General features: G+C 38.6%; 1 protein-coding gene across 1 annotated transcript in view; it reads left to right on the forward strand.

Moving 5' to 3' along the window:
- Positions 1-2,083: 2,083 nt before the first annotated feature.
- LOC128607128 (NACHT, LRR and PYD domains-containing protein 12) overlaps positions 2,084-12,268 on the forward strand; it is a 29,998-nt gene continuing 19,813 nt past the window's right edge. Inside the window, exons 1-5 of the mRNA XM_053623792.1 lie at positions 2,084-2,168; positions 8,868-8,993; positions 9,654-9,749; positions 10,692-10,802; positions 11,737-11,794. Of these exons, the coding sequence (XP_053479767.1) occupies positions 8,923-8,993; positions 9,654-9,749; positions 10,692-10,802; positions 11,737-11,794 (336 nt within the window). The 5' untranslated portion in view covers positions 2,084-2,168; positions 8,868-8,922. The remainder of the gene's footprint in view (positions 2,169-8,867; positions 8,994-9,653; positions 9,750-10,691; positions 10,803-11,736; positions 11,795-12,268) is intronic.

Here is a 12,268-nt window from a genome sequence, read left to right on the forward strand (position 1 = left end):
CTGACCACTCGTGAGAACACAGCTGGTGAGTCGATGAAGCCTTGTGGAAGATGAGTCCATGTCAGCTGTCGTCCCCAATGCGTGAAAGCAAGCAGCGGCTGTGTCTCTCCTGCCACGGAACACAAAAAAAATGCAGAACACTGGTCCACCATGCTAAACCATGCATGGTGAGACGGAATTAGAGTAATAATGGTATGTACATCAGGTGAAACAGAGATGACAATCTCATTAATCCTGCGTAAATCCTGTGTGAATCTCCAGGTTCCATCTGGTTTTTTGGAACAGGATTAACAGGTGTATTGTAAGAACTGACACAGGGTTTTAATACGCCTTGATGTAGTAATGAATTTACAATAACATCAATACCGCAGACTTTAGATTCAGAGAATGGATATTGTTTTACATAAACAGGATTAGAATGTTTCAATTTAGCCTGATATGGAATACAGAATACATATCCTCTTTGTTCTTGAGACCCAAAGAAAATCTGGCAGCCAACTCAACCTCGGACCTGGTGACTTTTTCTTCTTTACCTTTCGCTTGCCATGCCATGGTTACATTAGTTAGCTTTAACAGCTCAGACGGCGGCAGAGGAAGAGCGGACTCGGAGTCCGTGTTCTCGCGAGAGCACATAGCGGCAGCAGCGAGAACAGCAGGAGGAGAGAGGAGAGGAGAGATTTTTTCTTCCTGGTTGTAGGTGTGTCTTTTGAAGCGCGAGGCTCTGTGTGTGTGTGTCTCTACTCGCACAGGTGCGGAAGTCCGCCAGAGAATCTTAAATTTAGTTTTCGTGTAAGTGCGCGCGGTGTTTTTTTCATTAACAATAAACGCCTTAGATAATTTAGTTTTAACATTATAATGTTTGTGCCAATCTGGATCTCATTCGCCGTCATAAATATCATGTCATAAATATCATGTTGATATTTCTGTAAAGCTGCTTTGAGACAATGTCTATTGTAAAAAGCGCTATACAAATAAAATTTAATTGAATTGAATTGAATAAATCATCCGTTTGATCTGTGCTAGAACTGCGAGGTTCAAAAGAGCCGCGAAGAGATATCATTTGTAACTGGGGAGAACACGCCATTGGCCATCCATTCAAACAATCAAGATACAGATCAGTATATAAACATAAACCCCCAGAAACGGCTTCAGCCCAATCACGAGGAATTATTCCCCTCTGACGGAGGAGCAGGGGTAGAAGAGGACCCTCCCATGCCTGGAAAAATACTTAACACTGAACAAACAACAAACAAACAAACAAAATACACTCCCTGATAAACCACAAAAGCGCAAACTGGAAAATAATAGCTATTTCTATTATAAGGCAGTCGTGGGCGTGACCGTACAGAGGAGCTCACAGAGTACAGATTATCCTAATCCCAGACAATCACTCCCATTTAAAAGTTCGGAAATTCACCACACCAGGGAAGTGAACAAAATAAATGATCACTTACTCTGGTCTGGAGAAATCCCGCTTCTGACACCAAATTGTAAGGATAAAGCAAATAACAGCTTTATCTTCACTTTTCCTCCCTCAGCCTTTCTTGCCTCTGCTTCATTTACTCTATAGAAAAACTAGCGCATGTGGGTTATCACGGAGTGTAAACGGCGCCGGAGAGTCTAAATGAACACACTGGCAACCCGGGCAGTTCAAAGAGACGTCCGATTTATTCGTAGAATAGCAGAGGCTTTTATAGGTACAAATAGCCGTGCATAGGCCTACTGATGTTGAAATAATATGACAGTTGAACTGACTGGCCACATACATGAAAAACATCTTAGGCAATACAAGAATGTACAGCAGTTGTTGAACATATATGGTGTGATGGCATGGTTCGCCTAACACAGAAAAGACGAAGTTCCTATGGTGACATGTTAAACTGGCACGTACACAACAGACAGATTCTGTAAAGTTCATGAGACAGAAATCAAACTATAACCTAAACATACTTTTACATATCTGAGGGAATAAAGAATAGAAAGTTTCCAACAGTGTGTGTGTGTATGTGTGGGAGAGAGAGAGCGAGAGAGAGAGAGAGAGAGATACTGTAAGAGGTTGTAGTTGAAACTCCACCTTTTCTGCTCCTGATATGACTGTGGTCAGGTGAAAGTGAAAGCAGGTAATTTTTGTGTTGAGAAAAACACGAAGCTCTTGGAACAGAATCGCAGTGAGTACATGAATATAAAGCTGTAATATGTCAGTTTTAGGATTATTTACTAAATGAAGAACATTTCTGTGTTCTCTTCCACAGTTGACTTTAATCTTTATTGAATAACGCGGTGTAACGCAGTAACTTAACCTGAGGGAAGTTAACAGACCTGTGTGTCCTGCTGTGTTTCTTACACACAGTGTGTAAACATGTTTTTGTTAAAGAGTTTGGTGTGAACCATGTTTTTTTTTTTTTTTTTACAGTTTTAACCCACACACAATGTACACATTTTGTGGTATAAGTGATTATTTGTTTCTGAAATGACTTTTTGTGGTACGTATTGTTTGATTTTGAAGTTTAAGTATGGTTTAGGTGAATCTGGATGATTTAAGAAAGTGTATAAAATGATGGTGTATTAGCTATGATACGTGTGTGTATTAATGCGGTCGATCTGTTTTGTGTAACTGTGCTGTTAGAAAATACATGATGATTGAATGTGGTAGTTGTATTAGAATTGTGGATATAAATGAACAGAATGTTGTTTATGAAATAATTGAAACATTTGTTGATTACATTGTTGAGAAAACACTGATGAGTATAAAATTTCTAGAGTCCCTCGCTGTTGTATGATACCGTTGTTCTCTTTTACTGAAATGAAAACCAAAACACTTAAACCATCGGCGTTCTTCTTCGTGGAGACTGAGGTGACAATGTCTGAAGAAATGAAAAAAATATTTTACATACCTTCTTAACATGGTTCTTTAGGAGGTAAAAATCTTTAAAAGATGATGTTTTAAAAGAATCATGTGTTTTGTTTAAAGTATAAACAAGTTTTCATAAAATGGTTCGCCAACGAGGATACTTACACAGAACTGTCACTAAATACATAAGATATTGTCTATGGTGTGACATCCCATGTCCTCACTCGCTGACAGTCGAGTCATTTACATTTATGACCTCTAGTAACACTGTTTGATCTGAATGTGTGATCTTTCCTGGAAGTTGTCTGTCTGTGTGAGATAGAGACGTGTGTTTTCTGGGGGTTTTACTGACCAGAATGCTTACAAATGTGTATATGTTAATGTATTAAGGAGAGAATCGTGCTTCAGAGTGCTTAAATAATGGTTAAGACGTTGTAGTTAAAACACAGAAGAAACTCTTCGACCATCTGTTACAATGTCTGCTCCGAGAAATCCTAATACCCCTAGAAGAACGTTGTGTATTTCACCAACAAGAGGACATGCTGAAATGAGAGAGGACCTGACTTCTGCTCCAAGAAAAAAAACGATGTTAATTTGACAATTTCTTCATGAAGATATTGTAAAGACGTTGTTGTTTAACCCTGAGCAGGGCGTCAACAACTCCGAAGATCGTCTCTTAAATCCGAGGGTTCTTTAGAAGTTAGTGTCACGTTTCGTAGGTGGAGACGGAAGCAGATGCAGGTATGCAGAGCAACGCAATATAATCCAAGTAATAGTTCCAAAGGGGACAGGCGAAGTTCGTGGTCGTGAAACAGGCAGGGGTCAGCCGATCAGGCAAACAAACAAATCAAGGTAAGGCAGAAATCGTAGTCGAGAGCAGAAACAGTGGTCAACGTCACTTATCAAAAATGAGAACTGTAGAGAACAAGTCAGCTGAACATTTACTTCGCAAAGTCTTATTGTTCCCAAAGTCTCTTATATGCTGTGTGTGTGAGAGAGAGAGAGATTGGGTGCAGGTGTGTGTAGTTATAACTCTGGGGAAGGCGAGCGCATGCGTGTGTGTGAAGTGTAGTCCTCAGCGGCCATGTTTGTCGTTCGCGGTGCCTCCTGGGAAACAGAGTCACGGTTTGGCTGTGATGTGACAGGTCGAAAAAACTTTTAAAGATAATGTTTTAAAAGAAACGGGTGTTTCGTGCATAATGGTAAAAAAGAAGAATTTGTACTGCAATGTGAAATAAATCGGTGGAGACACACAGAGTACATTTCTGTTCTACAGTCTATAAGGATCCCCACCCTTCATGTAATGTGAAAAATGTACACACCCTCCGTGACTTCATTACTTAACGTTTAAACATGTTTATTTTGTGGTGGCAGCAGGACAAACCTGTTGTACATTTTGGTATCTGGTGATTTTAGAAGTAGGCCCCAACTGTCAAATATGTTTTATGAATGTCTTTGTCAGGCAAAGAGCACAATGTCATGGAAAGAGTAAACAAGAGTAATTGTGCTGATCTGCTTAGGAGTTCTACTTCAACTTGGGAAAATCCCAACATGGTCCTCAGAGGCGTTATCTAAGGAATGCATATATAATATAGATCAGATCACCAGTCTGTCTTTACCCTCTCCTGATCTGGAGTCAAAATTATTACTGTTTATTTCCTTGTATGGGTTTATGACAGTGAACAGTCATGTACACTATAAGCCAAAGGTATAGAAGCAGGCGAGTTATTTTTAAAGGTTCCAAAATAATTTAACAGTTTAGGCATATTTCCAACAGAACAGAATATTAGACATTTAGTGTAAACTAGCGTAAAAATTTTCTCTGAAATATTTCAGTGGTTATTTTTCCATATTTAATGCATTATATTAGAAATGACAGTACAGTCTTTGCTGATAAATTACAAACCCATACTTTATAACAATTTGTTTAGGAGCATCTGAATCTGGCAAATAACTTTTATTGCATTTAGGCATACAATAAAAGTTAATAAACAAATGAGGAAGAAATGACTTGTACACTACTGCTGCGGATATTAACATCATTTTGTTCAAACTTCAGCATGATCCATAGAGTAGCAGAAACTTACGACATGGTATGAATACCATGTGAAGGATTAAGTTGACTTGTCACTTACAGTTACAAAGACATGTCCTTGTGCAGGATCACCTTCACACCAACATTGACCCCTCTTCTCCCATGTGAACGTATAAGAAAAGGCCAAAAGTAATACAAGATATTTAAGAATATATGTTATAAAATATAAGACATTATAAGGAAAAAACATAATATTATTTAACAAGGTCTGCCATTCAGACCTCTTAAGTGTAAGAGCATTTTCAGTATTGTACGGCAGTTGGGACAGTAGTTAGCGGCAGTTGGGACAGTAGTTAGCAACAGTTGGGACAGTAGTTAGCAACAGTTGGGACAATAGTTAGGCGCAGTTGGGACAGTAGTTAGTGACAGTTGGGACAGTAGTTAGTGACAGTTGGGACAGTAGTTAGCGACAGTTGGGACAATAGTTAGGCGCAGTTGGGACAGTAGTTAGTGACAGTTGGGACAGTAGTTAGTGACAGTTGGGACAGTAGTTAGCGACAGTTGGGACAATAGTTAGGCGCAGTTGGGACAGTAGTTAGTGACAGTTGGGACAGTATTTAGGGGCAGTTGGGACAGTAGTTAGGGGCAGTTGGGACAGTAGTTAGTGACAGTTGGGACAGTAGTTAGGGGCAGTTGGGACAGTAGTTAGGGGCAGTTGGGACAGTAGTTAGCGACAGTTGGGACAGTAGTTAGCGACAGTTGGGACAATAGGTAGGCGCAGTTGGGACAGGAGTTAGTGACAGTTGGGACAGTAGTTAGCTTTCAGATGTCTGATGAAAAACAACTTTTTGAGTCACAGTGCCAAACTACTGCAGAATATACTGATCCTTCTTTTTCAGCCCGAAGGACCGGCATTTATTTAATAAACAGATGGCACAGACATATACTTGGTCAGAGGATTTAGGAATTTCTTTAAGAAAGGTTAATTGTTTTTGGTTCTTTTATCATAGCTTCAGTTTGTATACTTACTTTGGTTAGTGACTTAAACTGTTTTATTAGGTGGAGACAGATTTCTTTAACAGGGAATGATGACAGATGAAGATTAAGTCGGTATTCATGTACAAAATAAAACTGTCTATATGTATATTTGTCTGCTATTTATCTGTTTAAGTGTAACTGGTTGTAGTCTGCGTTGTGTTTTATTTTATCAAAAAAAAAACTAAAAATAGGCAGACGGCAACTGGGTCGACTCTTCATTCATTCTGATGACACAAACAAGCAGTCTCCATGAGTGAATCACCCTTAAACTGTGCTCTCTTCCATTCAACCATAATGCGAAAGGGGAAGAATTCACCCAAATAACAAGTTAAAATAATATAGAACAAAAACCATACCTGATGACACAAACAAGCAGTCTCCCTGAGTGAATCGCCCTTAAACAGTGCTCTATAAATTAAACATGATGTGCGATGGTCACATCACATCAAAATCACTCAAAAAAGGAGGGTTAAACAACAAAAATAATCACACAGATAAATAAAATAGCATTATACACACAGAGAGAACTCAAAATTAAACCTACCTCTCCCATTCAACCATAATGTGAAACGGAACAGGAGGAGCCAAAACAGGAAATTACACAGACCAATGACATCATGACAATTAAAAGGGAAAGTACTCACACAAATAGACAGCTACATCAGGTATAAATTTCCTTTTGTGTAATTCTACACATTAAAATTATGGAATATTTTCCATACCCACTAACCACTAACCATACCATACCGTTACATAAGCACTACTTTAATAGCGATATAAAGAGAGACAGAGACCCTGAATGTATCCATACTGAAAGAACCATCCTGCTGCTTATGACTAATTTTACCACACATTAACTAATTCATAGACCCCCTTTCTACCTTTTCAAGTTCATTATACATGTTTCTTTTCAAGAATTGTGTTCAGACATTGCAAATCATTAGTCTGAAGGTTAAGGGATCCTTATATTTTTGCTTCTTCAGCATCAACAAGGTCTAAACAAAGACTAAACTCAGAAACAATATAACTGTCTGGTTGTGATCAGAATAAAAGGCAACGTGAAAGGTGACTTAATTCCCAAAGCGCTAAATGAGATTTCTCTATGTTCTATATGACCTTTCTACAGTATATGCCATTAAGTCCTAGTTTCCAGCCATCATTACAGCACGGGAGAGGAAATCTCGTTCATCAGACGTGTGATGTACATCTAGACAATCTGATAACAAACTACACACAACATTTATGTTGAGAAAATTCAGCTTGCTCTTTGTTCCCAAATAACATTGGACCAGATGCATAGTTTACATCATCTGCCCACACATATTTAATCTGTATTACAAGTACTGAACAAGTTAGAGGAAGAGAACATGTAGCTTTACTGTTCATTGGAACTGTTTATTTGGATCTGTCTTGATTCATTTTCATATTTAGTTTTTTAAATTCATTTCATTATGATTTTTTATGAAGTACCTTCAACCTGGGAGAGTGTGGCATCTAACATAACGTATGAATATAGGAACATGGATTTTCACCATGCTCTCCACCAGCACACTAGTTGAAAAGAAAGTCAAACATGTTAAATTTTCAAAGGTCAGGCAGTGCAGGAGTAATGAAAATAAAAACACATCACCTATTTAGATTATATCTATGATTGAATTCACATTCAATTAAGAAATGAAGCTCATGTTAAGGCTATTTCTTCCACAGATGTCTTCAGAAGAAATTGATGACCAATTCCCTAGGTATTGTGTCTCAGTTTAAAATAAACACTCAGATGCAGATACAGAAGGTATGATATAGTGCACAGAGGCAAGATAGACAGGAATAGTTTAAATTAAATGTATCATATCTATTAACTATCATATCTATTTAAATACTTATTAATACTGTGCTAGTGAGTGTGTCAGATGTTCTCTGACCTTTTTTACTTGCTCTAACAATACCAGATGGGAATGATCATTTTTCTATGACAAACCTTGTTCTCACTACATTATAGTTCTGTTTATAACAGTTTTGTCCTCACAATTTCATCCGAAGATTCAGATGTGGATAAATTTCAACATGGAAGGAAAAGTGAGGAGCTAACTTATTTAGACCCAGATACAGCTTATATGAAGCAAAGAAAAAACCCAACAAGGGAACCACTGAAACAACACCATGAACACTCCTAGATTTCACCTGTTTTTATTAAGGATAATGAATTGTTGCAATTCCTGGTTGAGGTTGAAAGAATGTTTTGTCAAACTCATTTAATGTTCCAGCAGTGTCCTCCAGGACACTAGTAGACTAGGCTTGGCTGTCTGATGAACGAAGATCAAATAACAGCTCAGTATTTTGGTGAAACTCAACGCCATGTTGATCTTGATCATCCAGGTGGATGCTACACACTAGTGCTGGTTGAGAAGATCTCCCCCCTTACTATGTAGCGTGCTTTGAGTGTCTAGAAAACCGTTATATAAATGTAATTGTAACTAGCTAACTAAAAACAATCATGAAACAAAAAATAAAATAGAGAAGACCCAGGACTGTTGAGCAGCTAGAATCCTGTATCAGACGAATGGGACAACATTCCTCTCCCAAAACTCCAGCAACTGGTCTCCTCAGATCCCAGACATATACGGACTGTTGTTAAAAGAAGAGGGGATGCTACACAGTGATAAACATGGCCCTGTCCAAACTTTTTTGAGACGTGTTGCAGCCATCAAATTCAAAATTACCTTATTTTCCCCTTAAAATGGTACATTTCCTCCGTTCTATTGTTACATTGTGAATAAAATATGGATTCATGAAATTTGTGAGCCATTGAATTCTGTTTTTATTTACATTTTGCACAGCGTCCCAACTTTTTTGGAATTGGGTATATATATATACAATTGGGGTTTTACAGTATCTATATTAGTAATTTATTTATGCCAATTTTATATTCCCCTGTTGTTATCTCAGCAGGACTCAGTTAAACTAATACTAAGAGACAGCAGACATTAGACTTTCTGAAATAATGTCGGGGGAGTGTGAGGAACTCAGAACATCTGAAATGAGTCATCAAGAGGAGCAGCACAAGATCCAAAGGTAAGCATGTAGAATGCAAAAATGTGATATAATCTACTGATACCTTTGATTGTTCTAAATTTAAAAAAAGGAAATTTACATGCAATAACCTAAATTTATAAAGGATGTGTTAAAAGTTCTGAATCGAGGAGGGTCTGACTGAAATATTGTACAGAATTTAATGTTAATTTTTTTTAAGCAGTGTTTTAAGAATGCTTAAGAAAAAAAAATTAAAAATGAGTATCGTGAGACACTTAATAAATGGTCAACAAATGGGACCAAATCTGAAAACTAGTAGTGAACTAGCAACATACTGGTAACGGTTAAATGCGAGGGTTTTACATGTTATGATCAAATGTATGCAAGTAGGAAGTATACGAGTGTGTTTAAAAAAATAAAACTGTTAAACTGAAAGAACAGGTCCGGAAATCTCTGTGAACAGAACCAACAGAACCAAGACCAGTAGAGTTGTGTGATGAAGTCAGAGTAATGTAACAATTAATGACAATTTAAAAAAGGAGAAAGGTGAAACAGAGACCTCTGATGGCAGTAAGGGGAAGTGACAGGTTTGGATGTGTCTTTATACAGTTTGAAGGGGTTTAGCATCCCGAGGTCTCTACAATTTACTACATTAACTGCTTAAATACCTTTCTTTCTGTTCTTTTGTGGAACTGTGGAAAGGTCAAATTCTCCTGTATCCAGCTGCGTGGCCTTTAAGAGTGACCGCTCAATGATACTTCCTCTCGACTTTAAAGGTGGAACATCCTCTGTGGAAAGGTATTCCTTTATCCTGCTCATTAAAATCACAGCCTCTCATTTGTTTCTATTCACATTTATTCATGTTCTTCCTATTCATAAGATGAGATATGAGATGGTGTTAAATGAAGGAAGTTTTAGAAGTAGTCGAGCATGTACTTTTAATGCATTATAATGCACTCCAGCACATAATTATCTACCTTGTAAGGCACCAGGAGTTTAGCAGGCCACGTGGCCACTAAATACCTCGATCACGTCATGATGTTCAGTCACTGGGACGTTGATGGCACAGATCTGTACCCCATTTGGCACTCTGGAGGCTTTAAATAAAGGAGCAATGGACCAGCTATATCACTCTGGCATCTGATTTGGAACATGGATTTGATGAATTTCTCTCTAATGATATAGTTACACAACATAACTGACTGTGAAACTTTTACTACATTTTAGTAAATTTACTTTGGACAGCACCTCTCCCAAAAATATGTCTGTTTGCTAGTTGCACCACATCCAGGAGAGCCCCATGTGTTCTCCTCTCTAAAGCCGCTCATAATGGCGGTGTCTTGGCCTAAAGGAGCCAGCGGTTCTAATAAGCACTTAGTCATTAAAGCCCAGCACACTGTTAGGGTATTAAGCCTTTCTAACAGTAAGTGTATACTAGCATAGTTAGGACAGTGGTGTCTCAGTGCTCGAGACTCTAGACTACTGATCAGAAGGTTGAAAATATAAATCCCATACTGCCAAGATACCAAGCCCCTGAGAGTCCTTCAAGCAAGGTGTTTATTCTGCTCTGCTCCAGATGTGCAGTGTAATGACTGACTGCGCTCTGGACATGGCTCCTTTCAAATGAGGATATGTAAAGAAGTATGAAATTCTGTAGCTGTATATACATAATGTCATCCTAAGATATAAATCACTATATTTATAGATAAAATATCTAAAACAACTTTTTCTTCGTTCCAGTGAAACTAAGGAAAGGCGTTTCTCACCTGTATCCAGCTGTGTGTCCTATAAGAGTGACCGCTCAATGCACATTCCTCTCAACTTTAAAGATGGAACATCCTCTGTGGAAAGGTATTCCTCTCTTCTTCTCACTTATTCTAGTCTTGTGTCATGTAGGTTTAATATATTGTGCTATGCCTACACGTGAGTGCAAAAGTTATCACCCCTGTGGTTTCTGGGTAGAAAAGGAAAAGTTTGTCAATAAGGGAATCTGCCAATAGCCCTTGGTAAACTCCAGGATAGAATAAAAACGAGCTGTACCCAGGCGTTCCAGAAGCTCGTCAGTACAAGGCATGACTGAACACTCAAGCTTGGGCTGTTCCAGCCACTGTAGGACAGATTTATTTAATGCTAATAGCTAGCATTTTCACAACTCATTCTGAACCACTTTTCTTTTGTGTTCTTGTAAGCAGTACGGCTGGACACACACAAAGGGGGTGTGGTTAGAGGTCAGAGGAGCCTCAGTGTTGTGTTCCATTAGATCAGTGCAACACCCAAACCTAACCTAGTGTCCAAATTGCTCCATACGAGGATTAGAGATGGTGTCCAAATGGGTTCTGAGTGAGATCCACTGTTTATGCACTGAGCCACAGCTCATCTCTCTCTGCCACCATCATTGCCAGAGCAACAGGAACCACCACTGTCTGAGGAAATTGTGGTGGTGAATCTACCGTATTTATCCCCTCTCATAGCCGACTTCCCCAACCCAACATGTGACCTTGAAGGACTCTTGTTGCTTGTCAGTAATCATAAGTAATTACGAGCTAGAGGTGAGAAGGTAAACAAGTGCTTTATCTCCTGGTGCAAATTGTCCCAACTGGAAACACACATTATAGTGCCATTGCTGCCTTTCCTGTGCCCGAAGCCAGTTCTCCCATGATAAGAGCCGAGTGTGTGTGTGGAGTTTCAGGGGTTCAGATATCACAGCTGTGTGGACCAGAGCTGTAGGATGTGTGCTGAGGTTTAAAAAAAAAAAGAATAATTTACAATGTTTATTTATCCACAGAAACCAAAAACAGAAACCAAAAATCAACTGCAGAAATCAGATGGAGTCCATATTCAAGGTGTGTGTGTGTGTGTGTGTGTGTGTGTCCATCCATCCATCCATCTTCAACCGCTTTATCCTTTTCAGGGTCACGGAGAACCTGGAGCCTATCCCAGGGAGCATTGGGCACAAGGCGGGGTACACCCTGGACAGTGTGATTAATATATACCTCTTTAAACATTAAAAAGTAGATTAAAATAATTCATAGTGAACTTTATAGTAAACAGTTTACAGTTACAGCAGCATTATGTGTAATCAGACAAAAGTGCATTTCAGTCTGTTTTAAAGTTACAGCTTTACCTCTGACGTACAAAGTGCTGACACTGGAGACTCCTTCCATAAATGTTAAATAAACATCTCCTTACAGAAAACTTTACTATATTAATGTTACGTAATGAGACTATAAACAGAAGCAAGCGCAGATCAAAGTCTTTATTCTCAAACTGAAGTCAATGAACATGAAACGCGATCTAGACTGGAAGAGATAATCGAG

The sequence above is a fragment of the Ictalurus furcatus genome, chromosome 4 (genome assembly GCF_023375685.1).
Source record: "Ictalurus furcatus strain D&B chromosome 4, Billie_1.0, whole genome shotgun sequence".
Lineage (NCBI taxonomy): Eukaryota > Metazoa > Chordata > Actinopteri > Siluriformes > Ictaluridae > Ictalurus > Ictalurus furcatus.